The 27,022-nt window shown below is 41.7% G+C and overlaps 1 protein-coding gene across 1 annotated transcript in view; it reads left to right on the forward strand.

Moving 5' to 3' along the window:
• Positions 1 to 27,022, forward strand: part of LOC139755050 (uncharacterized) — a 213,219-nt gene that overhangs the window by 176,693 nt on the left and 9,504 nt on the right. Inside the window, exon 8 of the mRNA XM_071673047.1 lies at positions 1,437 to 1,821. Coding sequence (XP_071529148.1) covers positions 1,437 to 1,821 — 385 coding nt within the window. The remainder of the gene's footprint in view (positions 1 to 1,436; positions 1,822 to 27,022) is intronic.

The following is a 27,022-nucleotide window of genomic DNA, read 5'->3' on the forward strand; positions in this document are numbered from 1 at the left end:
CCATCATAAAGTAAAAAAAAAAGTAAGTCTGTATAGCACATCAGCAGTCAGCAGTTAAACTTATGACTGCAGTGAAGCTTATGACTTTGAGATATTATTGATTGTGCTTTGATGGTTTTTAATTTTAAAGGTTATTAGGTACAGTAGGGTTGAGGGTCAAGTCAATTGGGAGGTGAGTTTGAATGGAGAAAAACTGGAGGAAGTGAAGTGTTTTAGATATCTGGGAGTGGATCTGGCAGCGGATGGAACCATGGAAGCGGAAGTGGATCATAGGGTGGGGGAGGGGGTGAAAATTCTGGGGGCCTTGAAGAATGTGTGGAAGTCGAGAACATTATCTCGGAAAGCAAAAATGGGTATGTTTGAAGGAATAGTGGTTCCAACAATGTTGTATGGTTGCGAGGCGTGGGCTATGGATAGAGTTGTGCGCAGGAGGATGGATGTGCTGGAAATGAGATGTTTGAGGACAATGTGTGGTGTGAGGTGGTTTGATCGAGTGAGTAACGTAAGGGTAAGAGAGATGTGTGGAATAAAAAGAGCGTGGTTGAGAGAGCAGAAGAGGGTGTTTTGAAGTGGTTTGGGCACATGGAGAGAATGAGTGAGGAAAGATTGACCAAGAGGATATATGTGTCGGAGGTGGAGGGAACGAGGAGAAGAGGGAGACCAAATTGGAGGTGGAAAGATGGAGTGAAAAAGATTTTGTGTGATCGGGGCCTGAACATGCAGGAGGGTGAAAGGAGGGCAAGGAATAGAGTGAATTGGAGCGATGTCGTATACCGGGGTTGACGTGCTGTCAGTGGATTGAATCAAGGCATGTGAAGCGTCTGGGGTAAACCATGGAAAGCTGTGTAGGTACGTATATTTGCGTGTGTGGACGTATGTATATACATGTGTATGGGGGGGGGTTGGGCCATTTCTTTCGTCTGTTTCCTTGCACTACCTCGCAAACGCGGGAGACAGCGACAAAGTATAATAATAATATATATAAATACTTCTTCTCTTTATCCGAGATATTCATACCAAAGTTAACTGGTCATTAAGTCCTTTCTAATAGTTATGATATATATGTAGAAAAATTGCAGATTAAAGTCAACATCTGTAAGTGGCCCTTCAAGGCTTGTTTGTTTTTAGCGAAATGGAGAGAATAAGAATTTCAAAATAAGAGTCTATGGTGAATGTTATAAGTATTCAAAATTTGAGGCAAAGGCAAAAAAGAGTAATGGAAAGCAGAGAAGCTCCTGGGTGGGATTGAATTAATTATGTATGTCTGATATGTTGGTGTGGAGTAGTCACAATACTTAATAGTCACCTTGTTGAATGCGAAAGTTAACAGAATTTTTCTATGAACCTGTATGAGTCGTAGATGAAGGACAGATTAATTGTATGTTAGGGTAAATTATGTCATTTTTTTGCTTTAGATTGTTATGTTTTCATTTCAGGTGAAGGTCAGTCTTCAAGATGTTCCTCAGCAGAGCCAGCAGCCTCTAGCAACCCTTTATCATTTATTAAGGAAGAACCTGGTTGTGAGAGTGCCTCTACATTTCATTCACAATCTGGAAATACTGTCAAAGAGAAAGAATTGTTAGAAATTGAACAAACTAGTGAAAGAACGGGTGGAGTGGGAAGATTGAGAAGAGGATCTTCTAGGTCTCTTGGGGGATTTGCAGCTATTGCAGGTGTACAAAAGGTGTCATCAGATGCTGATGATGGTGGTGAAAAAATTTTCCCATCTACTGCTGAATCATCACCAAACTCACAAGTAGAAGAATCTCTAAGGCAGAGTCCAGTTCTCAATGTCCCTGATGCAGCTGCTATTCCAGGAAGGTGGGGATGTTTGTTGAGTTTTGATTTAAGAATATGATCATAAATATGATTGAAACAGATTGGAGTAGGCTAGGATATGTATGGGAGTTGTGTGAGGATGAGTTATGGAATGGAGAATGCACTTCCATATATAAATGGAAAGTAAGTTGTTAGAAAATAAAGGAATATGAGAACAGAACATAATTATCTTCAGATAATTTTGACTAAGAATAAGAAAAAAAATGCATATGGATGATTGGATGTGCTCAAACAGAAGTATTGAAGAAGTAGGAATATAAGTTTGTAGTGTTGGTTGGTATGATTGAAGATCTACATATTAGTGATACCATTGCAGGGCCCACTACTTTTTCTACTTTTGTTTTTTCATTTATCTTCCTGCAAGCACTGCGATAAACCTTGGGGAGTATTGGGGTCTGTACCATTCCAGCTCTCTTAATATTAGTGAGATAACTTTTATTCAATCACACTTTTTGGTCGATCCTCGAATCACAGAATCCTTTTGCTCACCTAACACGGGTACCCAGAATCAGCTAACAGGTGACCACCACCGGGTTATCATAAAGCCACCATTTTTTGGCTGTTTGGAACTCACATTTCCTTGGGATTCCATCACACATTCTGTATCATTTTCTGATGCAGTCAGCCAGCTATAATAGATCTGTATTTTTCCACTGCACAGTAGGGGAGTTTACATAGACATTGGAAAGTATGTAAGGAAAAAGAAAATATATGAAAAATATTATTTTTTATTATTATTATTATACTTAATCACAGTTTCCCACTTCAGCGAGGTAGCGCCAGGAAACAGAAGAATGGCCCATCCACTCGTATATACACACACACACACACACACACACACACAAACACACACACACACAATTACACATATATATATATGTGTGTGGATGTAACCAAGATGTGAAAAAGGAGAGATAGGTAGTATGTTTGAGGAAAGGAACTTGGATGTTTTGGCTCTGAGTGAAACGAAGCTCAAGGGTAAAGGGGAAGAGTGGTTTGGGAATGTCTTGGGAGTAAAGTCAGGGGTTAGTGAGAGGACAAGAGCAAGGGAAGGAGTAGCAGTACTCCTGAAACAGGAGTTGTGGAAGTATGTGATAGAATGTAAGAAAGTAAATTCTAGATTAATATGGGTAAAACTGAAAGTTGATGGAGAGAGATGGGTGATTATTGGTGCATATGCACCTGGGCATGAGAAGAAAGATCATGAGAGGCAAGTGTTTTGGGAGCAGCTGAATGAGTGTGTTAGTGGTTTTGATGCACGAGACCGGGTTATAGTGTTGGGTGATTTGAATGCAAAGGTGAGTAATGTGGCAGTTGAGGGAATAATTGGTATACATGGGGTGTTCAGTGTTGTAAATGGAAATGGTGAAGAGCTTGTAGATTTATGTGCTGAAAAAGGACTGATGATTGGGAATACCTGGTTTAAAAAGCGAGATATACATAAGTATACTTATGTAAGTAGGAGAGATGGCCAGAGAGCATTATTGGATTACGTGTTAATTGACAGGTGCGCGAAAGAGAGACTTTTGGATGTTAATGTGCTGAGAGGTGCAACTGGAGGGATGTCTGATCATTATCTTGTGGAGGCTAAGGTGAAGATTTGTATGGGTTTTCAGAAAACAAGAGTGAATGTGTAGGAAGAGAGGAAAGTGATTGGTTCTCAGTGAATGTAGGTTTGCGGCAGGGGTGTGTGATGTCTCCATGGTTGTTTAATTTGTTTATGGATGGGGTTGTTAGGGAGGTAAATGCAAGAGTCCTGGAAAGAGGGGCAAGTATGAAGTCTGTTGGGGATGAGAGAGCTTGGGAAGTGAGTCAGTTGTTGTTCGCTGATGATACAGCGCTGGTGGCTGATTCATGTGAGAAACTGCAGAAACTGGTGACTGAGTTTGGTAAAGTGTGTGGAAGAAGAAAGTTAAGAGTAAATGTGAATAAGAGCAAGGTTATTAGGTACAGTAGGGTTGAGGGTCAAGTCAATTGGGAGGTGAGTTTGAATGGAGAAAAACTGGAGGAAGTGAAGTGTTTTAGATATCTGGGAGTGGATCTGTCAGCGGATGGAACCATGGAAGCGGAAGTGGATCATAGGGTGGGGGAGGGGGCGAAAATTTTGGGAGCCTTGAAAAATGTGTGGAAGTCGAGAACAGTATCTCGGAAAGCAAAAATGGGTATGTTTGAAGGAATAGTGGTTCCAACAATGTTGTATGGTTGCGAGGCGTGGGCTATGGATAGAGTTGTGCGCAGGAGGATGGATGTGCTGGAAATGAGATGTTTGAGGACAATGTGTGGTGTGAGGTGGTTTGATCGAGTAAGTAACGTAAGGGTAAGAGAGATGTGTGGAAATAAAAAGAGCGTGGTTGAGAGAGCAGAAGAGGGTGTTTTGAAATGGTTTGGTCACATGGAGAGAATGAGTGAGGAAAGATTGACCAAGAGGATATATGTGTCGGAGGTGGAGGGAACGAGGAGAAGAGGGAGACCAAATTGGAGGTGGAAAGATGGAGTGAAAAAGATTTTGTGTGATCGGGGCCTGAACATGCAGGAGGGTGTAAGGAGGGCAAGGAATAGAGTGAATTGGAGCGATGTGGTATACAGGGGTTGACGTGCTGTCAGTGGAGTGAATCAAGGCATGTGAAGCGTCTGGGGTAAACCATGGAAAGCTGTGTAGGTATGTATATTTGCGTGTGTGGACGTGTGTATGTACATGTGTATGGGGGGGGGTTGGGCCATTTCTTTCGTCTGTTTCCTTGCGCTACCTCGCAAACGCGGGAGACAGCGACAAAGAAAAAAAAAAAAAAGAGTGAATGTTGGGGTGAAGAGGGTGGTGAGAGTAAGTGAGCTTGGGAAGGAGACTTGTGTGAGGAAGTACCAGGAGAGACTGAGTACAGAATGGAAAAAGGTGAGAACAATGGAAGTAAGGGGAGTCGGGGAGGAATGGGATGTATTTAGGGAATCAGTGATGGATTGCGCAAAAGATGCTTGTGGCATGAGAAGAGTGGGAGGTGGGTTGATTAGAAAGGGTAGTGAGTGGTGGGATGAAGAAGTAAGAGTATTAGTGAAAGAGAAGAGAGGCATTTGGACGATTTTTGCAGGGAAAAAATGAAATTGAGTGGGAAACGTATAAAAGAAAGAGACAGGAGGTCAAGAGAAAGGTGCAAGAGGTTAAAAAAAGGGCAAATGAGAGTTGGGGTGAGAGAGTATCATTAAATTTTAGGGAGAATAAAAAGATGTTCTGGAAGGAGGTAAATAAAGTGCATAAGACAAGGGAGCAAATGGGAACTTCAGTGAAGGGCGCAAATGGGGAGGTGATAACAAGTAGTGGTGATGTGAGAAGGAGATGGAGTGAGTATTTTGAAGGTTTGTTGAATGTGTTTGATGATAGAGTGGCAGATATAGGGTGTTTTGGTCGAGGTGGTGTGCAAAGTGCGAGGGTTAGGGAAAATGAGTTGGTAAACAGAGAAGAGGTAGTAAAAGCTTTGCGGAAGATGAAAGCCGGCAAGGCAGCAGGTTTGGATGGTATTGCAGTGGAATTTATTAAAAAAGGGGGTGACTGTATTGTTGACTGGTTGGTAAGGTTATTTAATGTATGTATGACTCATGGTGAGGTGCCTGAGGATTGGCGGAATGCGTGCATAGTGCCATTGTACAAAGGCAAAGGGGATAAGAGTGAGTGCTCAAATTACAGAGGTATAAGTTTGTTGAGTATTCCTGGCAAATTATATGGGAGGGTATTGATTGAGAGGGTGAAGGCATGTACAGAGCATCAGATTGGGGAAGAGCAGTGTGGTTTCAGAAGTGGTAGAGGATGTGTGGATCAGGTGTTTGCTTTGAAGAATGTATGTGAGAAATACTTAGAAAAGCAAATGGATTTGTATGTAGCATTTATGGATCTGGAGAAGGCATATGATAGAGTTGATAGAGATGCTCTGTGGAAGGTATTAAGAATATATGGTGTGGGAGGCAAGATGTTAGAAGCAGTGAAAAGTTTTTATCGAGGATGTAAGGCATGTGTACGTGTAGGAAGAGAGGAAAGTGATTGGTTCTCAGTGAATGTAGGTTTGCAGCAGGGGTGTGTGATGTCTCCATGGTTGTTTAATTTGTTTATGGATGGGGTTGTTAGGGAGGTGAATGCAAGAGTTTTGGAAAGAGGGGCAAGTATGAAGTCTGTTGGGGATGAGAGAGCTTGGGAAGTGAGTCAGTTGTTGTTCGCTGATGATACAGCGCTGGTGGCTGATTCATGTGAGAAACTGCAGAAGCTGGTGACTGAGTTTGGTAAAGTGTGTGAAAGAAGAAAGTTAAGAGTAAATGTGAATAAGAGCAAGGTTATTAGGTACAGTAGGGTTGAGGGTCAATTCAATTGGGAGGTGAGTTTGAATGGAGAAAAACTGGAGGAAGTGAAGTGTTTTAGATATCTGGGAGTGGATCTGGCAGCGGATGGAACCATGGAAGCGGAAGTGGATCATAGGGTGGGGGAGGGGGCGAAAATTCTGGGGGCCTTGAAGAATGTGTGGAAGTCGAGAACATTATCTCGGAAAGCAAAAATGGGTATGTTTGAAGGAATAGTGGTTCCAACAATGTTGTATGGTTGCGAGGCGTGGACTATGGATAGAGTTGTGCGCAGGAGGATGGATGTGCTGGAAATGAGATGTTTGAGGACAATGTGTGGTGTGAGGTGGTTTGATCGAGTAAGTAACGTAAGGGTAAGAGAGATGTGTGGAAATAAAAAGAGCGTGGTTGAGAGAGCAGAAGAGGGTGTTTTGAAATGGTTTGGTCACATGGAGAGAATGAGTGAGGAAAGATTGACCAAGAGGATATATGTGTCGGAGGTGGAGGAAACAAGGAGAAGAGGGAGACCAAATTGGAGGTGGAAAGATGGAGTGAAAAAGATTTTGTGTGATCGGGGCCTGAACATATATATATATATATATATATATATATATATTATCCCTGGGGATAGGGGATTAAGAATACTTCCCACGTATTCCCTGCGTGTCGTAGAAGGCGACTAAAAGGGGAGGGAGCGGGGGACTGGAAATCCTCCCCTCTCTCTCTTTTTTTTTTTTTTTTTTTTTTTTTCAAAAGAAGGAACAGAGAATTGGGCCAGGTGAGGGTATTCCCTCAAAGGCCCAGTCCTCTGTTCTTAACGCTACCTCGCTAATGCGGGAAATGGCGAATAGTTTGAAAGAAAGAAAAAGATATATATATATATATATATATATATATATATATATATATATATATATATATATATATATATATATATATATATATATAAAAAAAAAAATATATATATATATATATATATATATATATATATATGTATGTATATATATATATATATATATATATATATATATATATATATATATATATATATATATATATATATATATATATGGAAAGAGGGGCAAGTATGAAGACTGTTGGGGATGAGAGAGCTTGGGAAGTGAGTCAGTTGTTGTTCGCTGATGATACAACGCTGGTGGCTGATTCATGTGAGAAACTGCAGAAGCTGGTGACTGAGTTTGGTAAAGTGTGTGAAAGAAGAAAGCAAAAATGGGTATGTTTGAAGGAATAGTGGTTCCAACAATGTTGTATGGTTGCGAGGCGTGGGCTATTGATAGAGTTGTGCGCAGGAGGGTGGATGTGCTGGAAATGAGATGTTTGAGGACAATATGTGGTGTGAGGTGGTTTGATCGAGTAAGTAACGTAAGGGTAAGAGAGATGTGTGGAAATGAAAAGAGCATGGTTGAGAGAGCAGAAGAGGGTGTTTTGAAATGGTTTGGGCACATGGAGAGAATGAGTGAGGAAAGATTGACCAAGAGGATATATGTGTCGGAGGTGGAGTGAACGAGGAGAAGTGGGAGACCAAATTGGAGTTGGAAAGATGGAGTGAAAAAGATTTTGAGTGATCGGGGCCTGAGCATGCAGGAGGGTGAAAGGAGGGCAAGGAATAGCGTGAATTGGATCGATGTGGTATACCGGGGTTGACGTGCTGTCAGTGGATTGAATCAGGGCATGTGAAGCGTCTGGGGTAAACTATGGAAAGTTGTGTGGGGCCTGGATGTGGAAAGGGAGCTGTGGTTTCGGGCATTATTGCATGACAGCTGGAGACTGAGTGTGAACGAATGGGGCCTTTGTTATCTTTTCCTAGCACTACCTCGCACACATGAGGGGGGAGGGGGATGGTATTCCATGTATGGCGAGGTGGCGATGGGAATGAATAAAGGCAGACAGTGTGAATTGTGTGCATGGGTATATATGTATGTGTCTGTGTGTGTATATATATATGTGTACATTGAGATGTAGAGGTATGTATATTTGCGTATGTGGACGTGTGTGTATATACATGTGTATGGGGGTGGGTTGGGCCATTTCTTTATTCTGTTTCCTTGCGCTACCTCGCAAATGCGGGAGACAGCGACAAAGCAAAATAAATAAATAAAAATGAATATATATATATCCCTGGGGATAGGGGAGAAAGAATACTTCCCACGTATTCCCTGCGTGTCGTAGAAGGCGACTAAAAGGGGAGGGAGCGGGTGTCTGGAAATCCTCCCCTCTCTTTTTTTTTTTCAATTTTCCAAAAGAAGGAACAGAGAAGGGGGCCAGGTGAGGATATTCCCTCAAAGGCCCAGTCCTCTGTTCTTAACACGGGAAATGGCGAATAGTACGAAAGTAAGAAAGAAAGATATATATATATATATATATGTAAATGCCTGTACACGTACACAGACATATACATATTTACACATTGGAAAGGATCGCAATTTTGCGCTTGATCAAAATTCTCCTATGAGTCCACTGGGAAAATGTTTTATTTTCCCTCTGGACTCATCGGAATATTTACACATGTACATATTCATACTTGCTTGCCTTTCTCCATTCCTGGTGCTACCCCACCCCAAAACAGCATCGCTACCCCAGCTTTAGCGAAGTAGCAACAGGAAAACAGACAAAAAAGGCCACATTCGTTCACACTCAGTCTCTAGCTGTCATGTGTAATGCACCAAAACTACAGCTCCCTATCCGCATCCAGGCCCCACAGACCTTTCCATGGTTTACCCCAGACATTTCACATGCCCTGATTCAGTCCATCGACAGCACATCAACCCCAGTATACCACATCATTCCAGTTACTCTATTCCTTGCATGCCTCACACCCTCCTGTATGTTCAGGCCCCGATCATCAAAGTCTTTTTCACTTTATCCTTCCACCTGCAATTTGGTGTCCTGCTTCTCCTTGTTTTCTCCACTTCTGATACATATATCCCCTTTGACAATCTTTCCCCACTCGTTCTCTCCTTATGTCCAAACCATTTCAGCACACCCTCTTCTGCTCTCTCAACCACACTCTTTTTATTTCCACACATCTCTCTTACTCTTTTGTTACTTACTTGAACAAACTACCTCACACTATATATTGTCTTTAAACATTTCATTTCCAACTCATCCACCCTCCTCCATACAACCCTATCTATAACCCATGCCTCACAACCATATAACATCGTTGGAACTACTATTCCCTCAAACATACCCATTTTTGATCTCCGAGATAACGTTCTCTCCTTCCACACATTCTTTATCGCTCCCAGAACCTTTGCCTCCTCGCCCACCCTGTGACTCACTTCCGCTTCCATGGTTCCATTCGCTGTTAAGTCCACTCCCAGAAATCTAAAACACTTCACTTCCTCCAGTTTTTCTCCATTCACACTTACATCCCAATTAACCTATCCCTCAACCCTACTGAACCTAATAACCTAGCTCTTATTCACATTTATTCTCAACTTTGTTCTTTCAACCACTTTTCCAAATTCAGTCATCAACACCTGCAGTTTCTCACTCAAATCGGCTACCAGAGCTGAATCATCAGCGAACACCAACTGACTCACTTCCCAGGCCCTCTCATCCCCAACACACTGCATACTTGCCCCTCTCTCCAAAACTCTTCCATTTACCTCCCTAACCACCCCATCCATAAACAAATTTAACAACCATGTGGACATCACACACCCCAGCTGCAGACCAACATTTACTGGGAATCGTTCACTCCTCTTCTACTTGGACACACGCCTTACATCCTTGGTAAAAGCATTTCACTGCTTCTAGCAACTTACTTTCCATACCATATACTCTTGAGACTTTCCACAAAACATCTCTATCAACCCCATCATATGCCTTCTCCAGATCCATAAATGCTACATACAAATCCATCTGCTTTTCTAAGTATTTCTCACACACATTCTTCAAAGGAAACGCCTGATCCACACATCCTCTTTCACTTCTGAAACCACACTGGTCCTCCCTAATCTGATGATATGTACATGCCTTCACCCTCTCAGCCAATACCCTCCCATATAATTTCCCAGGAATACTCAACAAACTTATACCTCTGTAGTTTGAACGCTCACCTTTATCCCCTTTGCCTTTGCACAATGGTAATATGCGTGCATTCCCCCAATTATCAGGTATGTCACCATGATATTTACATACATTGAATATCCTTACCAACCAATCACCAACACAGTCACCTTCATTATTTGATAAATTCTACTGCAGTACTATCCAAACCCGACCCCTTGCCGAATTACATCTTCCACAAAGCTTTCACTACCTCTTCTTTCTTAAACAAACCATTCTCCTTAACTCTCTCACTTCGTTTTCCACCCAGACCAAAACACCCTATATCTGCAGTTCTATCATCAAACACATTCAGCATTCCTTCAAAATGCTCACTCCATCTTCTCACTTCATCTCTGCCTGTTACTACTTCCCCACTTGCTCCCTTCACCGATGTTCCCATTTGTTCTCTTTTCTTACTCACGTTATTTACCTCCTTCCAAAATATCTTTTTATCCTCCCAAAAGTTTGATGATACTCTCTCACCCCAACTCTCATTTGCCCCCTTTTTCAACCCTTGCACCTTTCTTTTGACCTCCTGCCGCTTTCCCAGATATTTGCACTCCTTCCTTGCAAGTATTGTCCAAACGCCTCTCTTTTCTCTTTCACTAACAACTGTACTTCTTCATCCCACCACTCACTACCCTTTCTGATCTTCCCACCTCTGACCTTTCTCATGCCACATGCTTCTTTTGCACAAGCCACCACTGTTTCCCTAAATACATCCCATTCCTTACCCACTCCCCTCGCATCATTTGCTCTCACCTTTTGCCATTCTACACCCAATCTCTCCTGATAATTCCTCACACCAGTCTCCTTTCCAAGCTCACTTACTCTCACCACTCTCTTTTCCCCAACATTATTCATTGTACTTGATTACCATTTCCTGTGTCAGTGAGGTAGCGCCAGGAAACAGATGAAGAATGGCTAATCCACTCATATACACATATATATACATAGATGCCCATACACGCACATCTACATACATATACATATACACGTATATACAAATGTATATACAAAACATCCACACATGCACATATACATACCTATACATTTCAACGTATACATACATATGCATACACAGGTATATACATATACCTATATACAGGTATATACATATACATATCCATACTTGCTGCCTTCATCCATTCCTGTCGCCACTCGGACACACATGAAATGACACCCCCTTCCCCCATGAGCACACAAGGTATAACTAAGAGAAGACAACAAAGGCCAGATTAGTTCACACCCAGTCTTTAGCTGTCATGTGTAATGCACCGAAACCACAGCTCCCTCTCCACATCCAGTCCCCACAAAACTTTCCATGGTTTACCCCAGACACTTCACATGCCCTGGTTCAATCCAATGACAGCATGTCAACCCCATTATACCACATCGTTCCATTTCACTCTATTCCTTGCATGCCTTTCACCCTCGTGTATGTTCAGGCTCCGTTTGCTCAAAATCTTTTTCACTCCATCCTTCCACCTCCAATTTGGTCTCGCACATATTGCATACTTGCCCCTCTCTCCAAACTCTTGCATTCACCTCACTAACAAACCCATCCATAAACAAATTAAACTCATGGAGACATCACGCACCCCTGCAGCAAACCAATATTCACTGGGAACCAATCACTTTCCTCTCTTCCTACTCGTACACATGCCTTACATCCTCGATAAAATCTTTTCACTGCCTCTAGCAACTTACTACCCACCCCTTATACTCTTAATACCTTCCACAGAGCATCTCTATCAACTCTATCATATGCCTTCTCCACATCCATAAATGCTACGTACAAATCCATCTGTTTTTCTGAGTATTTCTCACATACATTCTTCAAAGCAAACACCTGATCGACACATCCTTTACCACTTTTGAAATCGCATTGCTCTTCCCCAAGCAGATGCTCTGTACATGCCTTTACCCTCTCAATTAATACCTTTCCATATAATTTACTAGGAATACTCAAAAAATCTTGAACCTCTGTAATTTGAACACTCACCTTTATCCCCTTTGCCTTTGTACAGTGGCACTATGCATGCATTCTGCCAATTCTTAGGCACTTCCCCATGAACCATACATATATTGAATATCCTTACCAACCAGTCAACAACACAGTCACCCCCTTTTTTAATAAATTCCACTGCAATACCATCCAAACCTGCAGCCTTGCCGGCTTTCATCTTCCGCATAGTTTTCACTACCTCTTCTCTCATACTTATGTATATCTCTCTTTTTAAACCAGGTGTTCTCAATTGCCAGCCTTTTGTCTACACAAAAGTCTGCAAGCTCTTCACCATTTCCATTTACAACACTGAATGCCCCATGTACACCAGTTATACCCTCAACTGCCACATTACTCACCCTTGCATTTAAATCACCCATTACTAACACCCAGTCTTGTGCATCAAAGCTTCTGACACACTCAGTTAGCTGCTCCCAAAATACTTGCCTCTCATGATCTTTCTTCCCATGACCAGGTGCATAAGCACCAATAAAATCACCCATCTCTCTCCATCCACTTTCAATTTTACCCACATCATTCTAGAATTTACTTTCTTACACTTTATCACATACTCCCACAACTCCTGCTTCAAGAGTAGTGCTACTCCTTCCTTAGCTCTTGTCCTCTCACCAACCCCTGACTTAACTCCCTAGACTTTCCCATACCACTCTTCCCCTTTATAATTGAGCTTCATTTCACTCAAGAGCCAGAACATCCAGGTTTCTTTCCTCAAACGTACTACCTGTCTCTCCTTTCTTCTCATTGTGGTTACATCCACACACCTTCAGACACTCCCCCCTTTGCACACACACACACACACACACACACACACACACACACACACACACACACCCTCTCCTACCCACTTTAGTTGCATATGGAACAGATGACCGAGCCTGAAAGGGAAAAATCTTCACTTGGCCCCCTTCTCTGTTCCTTCTTTTTTGAAAGTAAAACAGGTGAGGATTTTCAACCCCTCACTCCCACCCCTTTTAGTCATTTTCTATGACATGCAGGGAATATATGGGAAGTATTTCTCCCGTATCCCCAGGGATAATATATTTATAGACATTATTTTTTTCTTTCTTTCATACTTCTTTGCTGTTTTCCACATAAGCGATGGGATGGATGAAGAAATGGCCTCTTGTGCTCACATCTACTCTAGATGTTATGTATGATACACCAAAACCACAGCCCCCTCTTCACAACCAGGACTCTTAGTCCTGTCTGTGGTTTCCCTTGACACCACTTCATATACTCTGGATCAGTCCAGTAACTGCATGTTACCCCTTATATACCACATTGCTGCAGGTAACTCTGTCTCTTGCACACCTTCCATCTTCTTGCATATTCAGGCTCCAAGCACTCAAAACCTTTTCCATCTCCAGTTCGGTTTCCTCATCCTCCTTGTCCCTCCGCATCTGACACTTATACCCTCTTTGTCAACCTCTCCTCACTCATCCTCTCCATATATCCACATCATTTTAGTACACCCTCCTCAGCGTTCTCAGCTATAATTCTATTACCACACCTCTCACTTATCATATCATTTCTCCTTGATCAACCTTCATCACGGCACATATTGTCCTCAGACATTTCAGTGCCAACACATTCCCTCACATTTGTACATTCTGATAATGGCTCATGCCTCACAAGCATACAACACTTTTGGGACTACTATACCTTCAAACATTCCTATCTTCAATCTCCCTTTCCCCTTTCTTTCCACACATTCCTCAGTGCTCTGAGGATCTCCTGCTCTCCTTTCATATGACTTGCTTCAGCTCCCATGGTTTCATTTGGTGCCTTGTCCACTCCACGTCATGTAAAATAGTTCACTTCCTCCAAGTTTTCTCCTATTCACGCTCACACCCCAACTAACCTGTCTCTCTCCAGTGCTGAACCCAATAACCTTGCTTTTATTCTCGTAAATTCAACCTTCTGCTACCATACACTCTAACTCAGAAACCAACTTCTTTCATTTCCCATTTGAATCTGCACCATTGCCATGTCATCAGGACAGTAACTGACTCATCTCCCAAGTGCCTCCACCCATGCCAAACTGCAGACATATATACATAAGGCCCACTTAGCATCTTTCCTACTTACTCAGGTATACTTACATATGTTCATCATTTTTGATGCAGGTGATCCAAGTCACTAGTCCTTTCTTCAGCACACAACTCTACAAGCTGTTCAGCATTATCATTCACAGAATGAAGTACTCTATGGCCCCAAGTTATACCTTCAACTACCACATTACCCACTCTTCCATCCGAACCACTCACCACTAACAACCAATTCCGTATGTCAAAATTGGTGAAACACTCTCACCCCCTCCCAAAACACTCGTCTCTCTTCTTCACTTCTCTTGCTTCCAAGTGCATAAGCACTATTAATCACCTAACTTGCATGATCCTCTTCCATATTTACCCTTATCAATTTGAGGCTCATTTCCTTGCACTCTTTCGCACATTCCCACAACTCCTTTAGCAGAAGTGTAACCACTTCCTTATCTCTCACCATCACCCTAACCCCTACTTTACCTTCACTCAGAGCCGAAATATTATAGTTTATCTTCTTAAGCATACTTTTTATCTTGTCTTTCTTCTCATTTTGGGTCATTCGCCACACTTCAGACATTCCTTCTTTTTTTCCAACTTTTACAAATTTAGATACAAGAAGGGGAGGGTTTCCAGCCCCATGTTCCTGCCCCTCTTAGTTTCCTACAGTAGGCAGGGAATAGGTGTATTCTTTTCCACTTATCCCCAGGAAAGATGGTAAGTGAGCATTGTTGGATTGTAGGCTAATTTATAGGCATGTAAAATAGACTTCTCTTGGACATGAATGTTCTGAAAGGGGCAGCTGGTGGAATGTCAGATCATTACTTGGTAATGACTAATTTTTTTTTACATGTTTCCAGAAAAGAGGAAATGATATGGATAGGAAGAGGGTGGTGAGAGTGAGCTTGAAAAAGAGGTAATGTGAAGAGATACCAGGAGAGACTGAATTTAGAATAGCAAAAGGTGAGGAAATGAAGCTGGGCAAGTGGATGAGGAATGGAAGGTATTTGGGGAAGCAAAGCAGTGCTGCCCTATATGTGAGAAATGTGTGGCATGTGGAAGGAGGGAAGTGGCCACATAAGAAAGGGTACTGAGTGAATGGAATACATAATTAGATTGCTAAGTTAAGAGAAAAGAGAGGTGTATGGGCATTACTTGCAGGGAAGGAGTGCAAATAATTGGGAGGTGCAAGAGAAAGCAGCAGGTCAAGAAGAAGGTGCAGGGGTTGAAGAAGAGGGCAAATGAAAATTACGGGGTCAGCAAGTATCAGCAAACTTAAGATGGAATAAGAAAATGTTTTGGGAGAAAGTTAATGGTATGAGAAAAACACAAAAACAAATGGGAGTATAATTGAAGGTGTCCAATACAGAAGTAGTAACAGAAAGAGAGGAGGTGAAAAGGAGATGGAGTATTTTGATGGACTGTTAAATGTGTTTGACAATAGGATGGCAGCTCTGTGGTGTTTTGGGTGGGGAGATATGCAAAGTGAAAGAGTTTTGATGAGTGGATTGGTGAGAACCTTGCATAAGATGTAGTTTGGCAAGGCAATCAAAGTGGATGGGATTGCAGTCAGATTTTTCAAGAAAGGAGGTGACTTTGTTGTTGATCGGTTATTGAAGATTTTGATATAAATATAGCTGATGATGAGGTGCCTGAGGATTGGCTGAATGCCTGTTTAGTGTCGTTGTGTAAAAGTAAGAAAGATTATATTTATTCTTATCATACTTTGTTGCTGTCTCCCGTGTTAACGAGGTAGTGCAAGGAAACAGATGAAAGAATGGCCCAACCCACCCACATACACATATACATGTCCATGCATGCACATATACATACCTATGCATCTCAACATATACATATATATACACACACCAACATATACATATATACACATATACATAATTTATACTGTCTGCCCTAATTAATTCCTGTTGCCACCCCGCCACACTTGAAATGACAACCCCCTCCCCCCGCATAAGCGTGAGCTAGCTCTAGGAAAAGACAACAAAGTCCACATTCGTTCATACTCATTCTCTAGCTGTCATGTATAATGAACCGGAACCACAGCTCCCTTTCCACATCTAGGCCCCACATGGTTTACCCCAGACACTTCACATGCCCTGGTTCAATCCATTGACAGCACGTCGACCCCGGTATACCACATCATTCCAATTCACTCTATTCCTTGCATGCTTTTCACCCTCGGGCATGTTCAGGCCCCGATCCCTCAAAATCTTTTTCACTTCATCTTTCCACCTCCAATTTGGTCTCCTACTTCTCCTCATTCCCTCCACCTCCGACACATATATCCTCTTTGTCAATCTTTCCTCACTCATTCTCTCTATGTGACCAAACCATTTCAAAACACCCTCTTCTGTACTCTCAACCACACTCTTTTTATTACCACACATCTCTCTTACCCTTTCATTACTTACTCGATCAAACTGCCTCACACCACATATTGTCCTCAAACATCTCATTTCCAGCACATCCACCCTCCTCCACACAACTCTATCTATAGCCCATGCCTCACAACCATACAACATTGTTGGAACCACTATTCCTTCAAACCTACCCATTTTTACTTTCCAAGATAACGTTCTTGACTTCCACACATTTTTCAACGCTCTCAGAACTTTCACCCCCTCCCCCACCTATGATTCACTTCCACTTCCATGGTTCCATCCGCTGCCAGATCCACTCCCAGATATCTAAAACACTTTACTTCCTCCAGTTTTTCTCCATTCAAACTTACCTCCCAATTGACTCGTCCCTCAACCCTACTGTACGTAATAACCTTGCTCTTATTCACATTTACTCTCAGCTTTCTTCTTTCACTCACTTTACCAAACTCAGTCACCAGCTACTGCAGTTTCTCACACAAATCAGCCACCAGTGCTGTATCATTAGCAAACAACAACTAACTCACTCCCCAAGCTCTCTCATCCACAACAGACTGCATACTTGCCCCTCTTTCCAAAACTCTTGCATTCACCTCCCTAACAACCCCATCCATAAACAAATTAAACAACCATGGAGACATCGCACACCCCTGCTGCAAACCAACATTCACTGAGAACCAATCACTTTCCTCTCTTCCTACTCATATACATGCCTTACTTCCTCGATAAAAACTTTTCACTGCTTCTAACAACTTGCCTCCCACACCATATATTCTTAATACCTCCCACAGAGCATCTCTATCAACTCTATCATATACCTTCTCCAGATCCATAAATGCTACATACAAATCCATTTGCTTTTCTAAGTATTTTTCACATACATTCTTTAAAGCAAACACCTGAACCACACATCCTCTGCCACTTCTGAGACCACACTGCTCTTCCCCAGTCTGATGCTCTGTACATGCCTTCACCCTCTCAATCAATACCCTCCCATATAATTTCCCAGGAATACTCAACAAACTTATACCTCTGTAATTTGAGCACTCACTTTTATCCCTTTTGCCTTTGTACAATGGCACAGTGCAAGCATTCCGTCAATCCTCAGGCATGTCACCATGAGTCATGCATACATTAAATAACCTTACCAACCAGTCAACAGTACAGTCACCCCCTTTTTTGAATAAATTCCACTGCAATACCGTCCAAACCTGCTGCCTTGCCAGCTTTCATCTTCCGCAAAGCTTTTACTACCTCTTCTCTGTTTACCTAATCTTTCTCCCTAACCCTCTCACTTTACACACCACCTCGACCAAAACACCCTATACTTGCCTCTCTATCATCAAACACATTCAACAAACCTTCAAAATACTCACTACATCTTCTCTCATCACCACTACTTGTTATCACCTCCCCATTAGCCCCCTTCACTGATGTTCCCATTTGTTCCCTTGTCTTACGCACTTTATTTACCACCTTCCAAAACATCTTTTTATTCTCCCTGAAATCTAATGTTACCCTCTCACCCCAACTCTCATTTGCCCTTTTTTTCACCTCTTGCACCTTTCTCTTGACCTGCCTCTTTCTTTTATACATCTCCCAGTCATTTGCATTATTTCCCTGCAAAGATTGTTCAAGTGCCTCTCTCTTCTCTTTCACTAGCCTTATTTCTTCATCCCACCACTCACTACCCATTCTAATCTGCCCACCTTCCACGCTTCTCATGCCACAAGCATCTTTTGTGCAAGCCATCACTGCTTCCCTAAATACAGGAGGTGAAAAGGAGATGGAGTATTTTGATGGATTGTTAAATGTGATTGACGATAGGATGGCAGCTCTGGGGTGTTTTGGTTGGGGAGATATGCAAAGTATAAGAGCCTTGATGAGTGGATTGGTGAGAACTTTGCATAAGATGTAGTTTGGCAAAGCAATCAAAGTGGATGGGATTGCAGGCAAATTTCTCAAGAAAGGAGGTGACTTTGTTGTTGATTGGTTATTGAAGATTTTGATATAAATATTGCTGATGTTGAGGTGCCCGAGGATTGGCTGAATTCCTGTTTAGTGTCATTGTGTCAAAGTAAGAAAGTCAAAAGTGAGTATTGAAATTACATATGTTGATTAAGAGTAAGATCCTTTCCTGTATTCAGAGTGCTTATATTGACTAATGATTTAAATGTAATCGCAATTTAGCTTGTTGGTCATTCTGTACACACTTTTATATTATCAACATTTTTAGCTGCTCTTGAGGATAAATCTAGCAACAATGAATATGAGCTAGAAATAGTACCTATAGGCTTTCAAGCTGACCTCTGGCAGTGTCCTGATGTTCTTGGTATTGTACAGTGGCCTGTTTTCACTTTCTCAAATTTTAGTGATTTCTTCTTGCCATGTGTGCATCATGACATGTGTATAAGTGCATTTAAAGAAGCAATTTACTTAACAGTTCAACACTGCCTTATATGCTGGCTCTCTTGTCACGATATATATGATGGAGGGACAATGCTTTTCCAATCTTTCGATACCAAAGATTCATGGGTGTTATCAGATGTAGACTATCTGACATAGTCTGTATAAGATAAAGGAGTGCATTCCTTGATATTTACAACTGGTTTTTAAAACAATATCCTCACTTACTGGAGATCACTATGGCTTGAATGTCTGCACATTTTCATTTTCAGACAAGATTCATTGAGTTCTACGCCCACCTCAGGTTGCCCCACAGGAAACAGCATCCATACAAAAGATAAGCAATAATGCTGTAGAAATTTTTCATTTTTCCATAAAACTGACATTTGTCACTGTGTAAAATCTACCTTCCTGCTATAATAATGCAGTTGCACTTTCTTTGACACTTTATGGGTGATTGTGATGTGATATCATATCCAGCTTTGTTGTTGGGTCGCTAGTCACATCTATGGATAAGCTGTGGAACCATGCATCAACTGGAAATTCAAATGAGGAAGTGAAAGTTTAAGAGCTTCAAATAAGGCTTGATGCAGTGTGATTTTTTCCAACTTGGTTGTTATGTTGCTTTTGACAGCTATGAATAAGATCATATATCAAATGAAGGTGAAAAGATTTAAAACCACAAATGTGGCCCAGTGCAGTGAAAGGTTTAAACAAAAAAAAGTTAAGGTGAATGGAGGAAATTGGAGCTCTCAGCTGTCTTAGATGACAAAAAGAGGTCTTACAAAACAACCTAAAACTACTTTTCAGTCTCCACAAAAAACCTTGTCCGCTTCCCCAAATATTTTCAAAGGTAATGTCACACTTTCATGTTACTTTTCTGTCTTTCCTTTGGCTTTGTTTACCATCTGCAGATGTCTGGGCATGGAATTGGCAAGGTTGCTGAAGTATTCTTGGCCCATAACTTTTGCATCCATAGGGTCTTGATCTAAATGAGGCAAGGCACTGATAAGATGTTGCAGGGAGCAAGTTCCTGATTATGAATTCTGGGCACCCAGTGCACGTAGAAATTTCATGTGTCCCAACATTTACATGATTCGAGGCAAGAATATGGGCTTTCTTCCCCATTTGAAGCATAGATGAAAGAACTACAATGCACAGTGTAAGTTTGAATGGAGAAAAATTGGAGGAAGTGAAGTGTTTTAGATATCAGTAAGTGGAGTTAGCAGCAAATGGAACCATGGAAGCAGAAATGTGTCACAGGGTGGCGGAGGGGGCAAAGGTTCTGGGAGCGATGAAGAATGTGTGGAAGGAGAGTGCATTATCTCGGAGAGCAAAAGTGGGTATGTTTGAAGGAAAAATAGTTCCAACAACCTTAAATGGTTTTGAGGTATGGGCTATAGATAGGGTTGTACAGAGAAGGGTGGTTGTGTTGGAAATGAAATGTTTGAGGACATTATGTGGGTGAAGTGGTTTGATCATGTAATTAATGAAAAAGTAAGAGAAATGTGTGGAAATGAAAAGATTGTTGTTGAGAGAGCAGAAGAGGGTGTTGAAATTGTTTGGACATGTGGAGAGAATGAGTAAAGAAATATTGAGAAAGAGGATATATATGTCAGAGGTGGAGGGAACAAGGAGAAGCAGGAGACCAAATTGGAGATGGAAGGATGGAGTGAAAATGATTTTGAGCAATCGGGGCCTGAAAATACAGGAGGATGAGAAGCATGCAAGGAATAAAGTGAATTGGAATGATGTGGTTTACAGGGGTCGACGTGCTATCATTGGACTGAACCCAGGCATGTGAAGCGTCTGGGGTGGACCAGGGAAAGTTTTGTGGTCTCTGGATTTGGAAAGGAAGCTGTGGTTTTGTTGCATTACACATGACAGCTAGAGACTGAGTGTGAACGAATGTAGCCATCTTTGTCTGTTTTCCTGGCACTACCTCACTGAAGCAGGGGGCAGCGATGCTGTTTCCTGTGAAGTAGGGTAGTATCAGGAGTGGATGAAGTTGAGCAAGTGTGAATGTGTGTGTGTGTGCATATGTGTATATGTCTGTGTATGTATATATATATATATATATATATATATATATATATATATATAATGTGTATATATATATATATGGGCATGAGAAGAAAGATCATGAGAGGCAAGTGTTTTGGGAGCAGCTGAGTGAGTGTGTTAGTAGTTTTGATGCATGAGACCGGGTTATAGTGATGGGTGATTTGAATGCAAAGGTAAGTAATGTGGCAGTTGATGGAATAATTGGTGTACATGGGATGTTTAGTGTTGTAAATGGAAATGGTGAAGAGCTTGTAGATTTATGTGCTGAAAAAAGACTGGTGATTGGGAATACCTGGTTTATAAAGAGAGATATACATCAGTATACGTATGTAAGTAGGAGAGATGGCCAGAGAGCATTGTTGGATTATGTGTTAATTGATAGGCACGCAAAAGAGAGACTTTTAGATGTTAATGTGCTGAGAGGTGCAACTGGAGGGATGTCTGATCATTATCTTGTGGAGGCGAAGGTGAAGATTTGTAGAGGTTTTCAGAAAAGAGGAGAGAATGTTGGGGTGAAGAGAGTGGTGAGAGTAAGTGAGCTTGGGAAGGAGACTTGTGTGAGGAAGTACCAGGAGAGACTGAGTACAGAATGGAGAAAGGTGAGAACAAAGGACGTAAGGGGAGTGGGGGAGGAATGGGATGTATTTAGGGAAGGAGTGATGGCTTGCACAAAAGATGCTTGTGGCATGAGAAGCGTGGGAGGTGGGCAGATTAGAGAGGGTAGTGAGTGGTGGGATGAAGAAGTGAGATTATTAGTGAAAGAGAAGAGAGAGGCATTTGGACAATTTTTGCAGGGAAACAATGCAGATGACTGGGAGATGTATAAAAGAATGAGGCAGGAGGTCAAGAGAAAGGTGCAAGAGGTGAAAAAGAGGGCAAATGATAGTTGGGGTGAGAGAGTATCATTAGATTTTAGGGAGAATAAAAAGATGTTTTGGAAGGAGGTAAATAAAGTGCATAAGATAAGGGAACAAATGGGAACTTCAGTGAAGGGGGCTAATGGGGAGGTGATAACAAGTAGTGGTGATGTGAGAAGGAGATGGAGTGAGTATTTTGAAGGTTTGTTGAATGTGTTTGATGATAGAGTGGCAGATATAGGGTGTTTTGGTCGAGGTGGTGTGCAACGTGTGAGGGTTAGGGAGAATGATTTGGTAAACAGAGAAGAAGTAGTAAAAGCTTTGCAGAAGATGAAAGCCAGCAAGGCAACAGGTTTGGATGGTATTGCAGTGGAATTTATCAAAAAAGGGAGTGACTGTATTGTTGACTGGTTGGTAAGGTTATTTAATGTATGTATGACTCATGGTGAGGTGCCTGAGGATTGGCAGAATGCTTGTATAGTGCCATTGTACAAAGGCAGAGGTGATAAAAGAGTGCTCAAATTACAGAGGTATAAGTTTGTTGAGTATTCCTGGTAAATTATATGGGAGGATATTGATTGAGAGGGTGAAGGCATGTACAGAGCATCAGATTGGGGAAGAGCAGTGTGGTTTCAGAAGTGGTAGAGGATGTGTGGATCAGGTGTTTGCTTTGAAGAATGTATGTGAGAAATACTTAGAAAAGCAAATGGATTTGTATGTAGCATTTATGGATCTGGAGAAAGCATATGAGAGAGTTGATAGAGATGCTCTGTGGAAGGTATTAAGAATATATGGTGTGGGAGGCAAGTTGTTAGAAGCAGTGAAAAGTTTTTATCGAGGATGTAAGGCATGTGTACGTGTAGGAAGAGAGGAAAGTGATTGGTTCTCAGTGAATGTTGGCTTGCGGCAGGGGTGTGTGATGTCTCCATGATTGTTTAATTTGTTTATGGATGGGGTTGTTAGGGAAGTGAATGCAAGAGTTTTGGAAAGAGGGGCAAGTATGCAGTCTGTTGTGGATGAGAGAGCTTGGGAAGTGAGTCAATTGTTGTTTGCTGATGATACAGCGCTGGTGGCTGATTTGTGTGAGAGTGCAGAAGCTGGTGACTGAGTTTGGTAAAGTGTGTGAAAGAAAAAAGCTGAGAGTAAATGTGAATAAGAGCAAGGTTATTAGGTACAGTAGGGTTGAGGGACAAATCATTTGGGAGGTTAGTTTGAATGGAGAAAAACTGGAGAAAGTGAAGTGTTTTAGATATCTGGGAGTGGATTTGGCAGCGGATGGAACCATGGAAGTGGAAGTTAATCATAGGGTGGGGGAGGGGGCAAAAATTCTGGGAGCGTTGAAGAATATGTGGAAGTTGAGAACATTATCTTGGAAAGCAAAAATGGGGATGTTTGAAGGAATAGTGGTTCCAACAATGTTATATGGTTGCAAGGCATGGGCTATGGATAGAGTTGTGTGCAGGAGGGTGGATGTGCTGGAAATGAGATGTTTGAGGACAATATGTGGTGTGAGGTGATTTGATCGAGTAAGTAATAATAGGGTAAGAGAGATGTGTGGTAATAAAAAGAGCGTGGTTGAGAGAGCAGAAGAGGGTGTTTTGAAATGGTTTGGTCACATGGAGAGAATGAGTGAGGAAAGATTGACCAAGAGGATATATGTGTCGGAGGTGGAGGGAACGAGGAGAAGTGGGAGACCAAATTGGAGGTGGAGGATGGAGTGAAAAATATTTTGAGTGATCGGGGCCTGAACACGCAGGAGGGTGAAAGGCGTGCAAGGAATAGAGTGAATTGGAACAATGTGGTATACCAGGGTCGACATGCTGTCAATGGATTGAACCAGGGCATGTGAAGCGTCTGGGGTAAACCATGGAAAGTTCTGTGGGGCCTGGATGTGGAAAGGGAGCTGTGGTTTTGGTGCATTATACATGACAGCTGGAGAATGAGTGTGAACGAATGTGGCCTTTGTTGTCTTTTCCCAGTACTACCTCGCACACGTGCGGAGGAAGGGGTTGTTACTTCATGTGTGGCGGGGTGGTAATGGGAATGAATAAGGGCAGACAGTATGAATTATGTAAATGTGTATATATGTATATGTCTGTGTGTGTACATATATGTATACGTTGAGATGTATAGGAATGTATATTTGCTTGTGTGGACATGTATGTATATACATGTGCATGTGGGTGGGTTGGGCCATTCTTTTGTCTGTTTCCTTGCGCTGCCTCGCTAATGCGGGAGACAGTGACAAAGTAAAATAAATAAATGAATGAAATGTTTTTTTATTGTACATAATCACTGTTTCCCACATCAGGGAGGTAGTGCTAGGAAACAGACAAAGAATGGCCCATCCACTCATATCCACACACATATATATATATATATATATATATATATATATATATATATATATATATATATATGTATTAGTGAAAGAGAAGAGAGAGGCATTTGGACGATTTTTGCAGGGAAAAAATGAAATTGAGTGGGAGATGTATAAAAGAAAGAGACAGGAGGTCAAGAGAAAGGTGCAAGAGGTGAAAAAAAGGGCAAATGAGAGTTCGGGTGAGAGAGTATCATTAAATTTTAGGGAGAATAAAAAGATGTTCTGGAAGGAGGTAAATAAAGTGCGTAAGACAAGGGAGCAAATGGGAACTTCAGTGAAGGGCGCAAATGGGTAGGTGATAACAAGTAGTGGTGATGTGAGAAGGAGATGGAGTGAGTATTTTGAAGGTTTGTTGAATGTGTTTGATGATAGAGTGGCAGATATAGGGTGTTTTGGTCGAGGTGGTGTGCAAAGTGAGAGGGTTAGGGAAAATGATTTGGTAAACAGAGAAGAGGTAGTAAAAGCTTTGCGGAAGATGAAAGCCGGCAAGGCAGCAGGTTTGGATGGTATTGCAGTGGAATTTATTAAAAAAGGGGTGACTGTATTGTTGACTGGTTGGTAAGGTTATTTAATGTATGTATGACTCATGGTGAGGTGCCTGAGGATTGGCGGAATGCGTGCATAGTGCCATTGTACAAAGGCAAAGGGGATAAGAGTGAGTGCTCAAATTACAGAGGTATAAGTTTGTTGAGTACTCCTGGTAAATCATATGGGAGGATATTGATTGAGAGGGTGAAGGCATGTACAGAGCATCAGATTGGGGAAGAGCAGTGTGGTTTCAGAAGTGGTAGAGGATGTGTGGATCAGGTGTTTGCTTTGAAGAATGTATGTGAGAAGTACTTAGAAAAGCAAATGGATTTGTATGTAGCATTTATGGATCTGGAGAAGGCATATGATAGAGTTGATAGAGATGCTCTGTGGAAGGTATTAAGAATATATGGTGTGGGAGGCAAGTTGTTAGAAGCAGTGAAAAGTTTTTATCGAGGATGTAAGGCATGTGTACGTGTAGGAAGAGAGGAAAGTGATTGGTTCTCAGTGAATGTAGGTTTGCGGCAGGGGTGTGTGATGTCTCCATGGTTGTTTAATTTGTTTATGGATGGGGTTGTTAGGGAGGTGAATGCAAGAGTTTTGGAAAGAGGGGCAAGTATGAGGTCTGTTGGGGATGAGAGAGCTTGGGAAGTGAGTCAGTTGTTGTTCGCTGATGATACAGCGCTGGTGGCTGATTCATGTGAGAAACTGCAGAAGCTGGTGACTGAGTTTGGTAAAGTGTGTGAAAGAAGAAAGTTAAGAGTAAATGTGAATAAGAGCAAGATTATTAGGTACAGTAGGGTTGAGGGTCAAGTCAATTGGGAGGTGAGTTTGAATGGAGAAAAACTGGAGGAAGTGAAGTGTTTTAGATATCTGGGAGTGGATCTGGCAGCGGATGGAACCATGGAAGCGGAAGTGGATCATAGGGTGAGGGAGGGGGCGAAAATTCTGGGAGCCTTGAAGAATGTGTGAAAGTCGAGAACATTATCTCGGAAAGCAAAAATGGGTATGTTTGAAGGAATGGTGGTTCCAACAATGTTGTATGGTTGCGAGGCGTGGGCTATGGATAGAGTTGTGCGCAGGAGGATGGATGTGCTGGAAATGAGATGTTTGAGGACAATATGTGGTGTGAGGTGGTTTGATCGAGTAAGTAACGTAAGGGTAAGAGAGATGTGTGGAAATAAAAAGAGCGTGGTTGAGAGAGCAGAAGAGGGTGTTTTGAAATGGTTCGGGCACATGGAGAGAATGAGTGAGGAAAGATTGACCAAGAGAATATATGTGTCGGAGGTGGAGGGAACGAGGAGAAGAGGGAGACCAAATTGGAGGTGGAAAGATGGAGTGCAAAAGATTTTGTGTGATCGGGGCCTGAACATGCAGGAGGGTGAAAGGAGGGCAAGGAATAGAGTGATTTGGAGCGATGTGGTATACCGGGGTTGACGTGCTGTCAGTGGATTGAATCAAGGCATGTGAAGCGTCTGGGGTAAACCATGGAAAGCTGTGTAGGTATGTATATTTGCGTGTGTGGACGTATGTATATACATGTGTTTGGGGGTGGGTTGGGCCATTTCTTTCGTCTGTTTCCTTGCGCTACCTCGCAAACGCGGGAGACAGCGACAAAGCAAAAAAAAAAAGATATATATATATATATATATATATATATATATATATATATATATATATATATATATATATATATATATATATATATATATATGTATATATATATATATATATATATATATATATATATATATATGTATATATATATATATATATATATATATATATATATATATATATATATATATATATATATATATATATATATATATTTTGCTTTGTCGCTGTCTCCCGCGTTTGCGAGGTAGCGCAAGGAAACAGACGAAAGAAATGGCCCAACCCACCCCTATACACATGCCTTGATTCAATCCACTGACAGCACGTCAACCCCGGTATACCACATCGCTCCAATTCTTCTATTCTTTGCCCTCCTTTCACCCTCCTGCATGTTCAGGCCCCGATCACACAAAATCTTTTTCACTCCATCTTTCCACATCCAATTTGGTCTCCCTCTTCTCCTC

This window comes from Panulirus ornatus, chromosome 18 (genome assembly GCF_036320965.1).
Source record: "Panulirus ornatus isolate Po-2019 chromosome 18, ASM3632096v1, whole genome shotgun sequence".
NCBI classification, from domain to species: domain Eukaryota; kingdom Metazoa; phylum Arthropoda; class Malacostraca; order Decapoda; family Palinuridae; genus Panulirus; species Panulirus ornatus.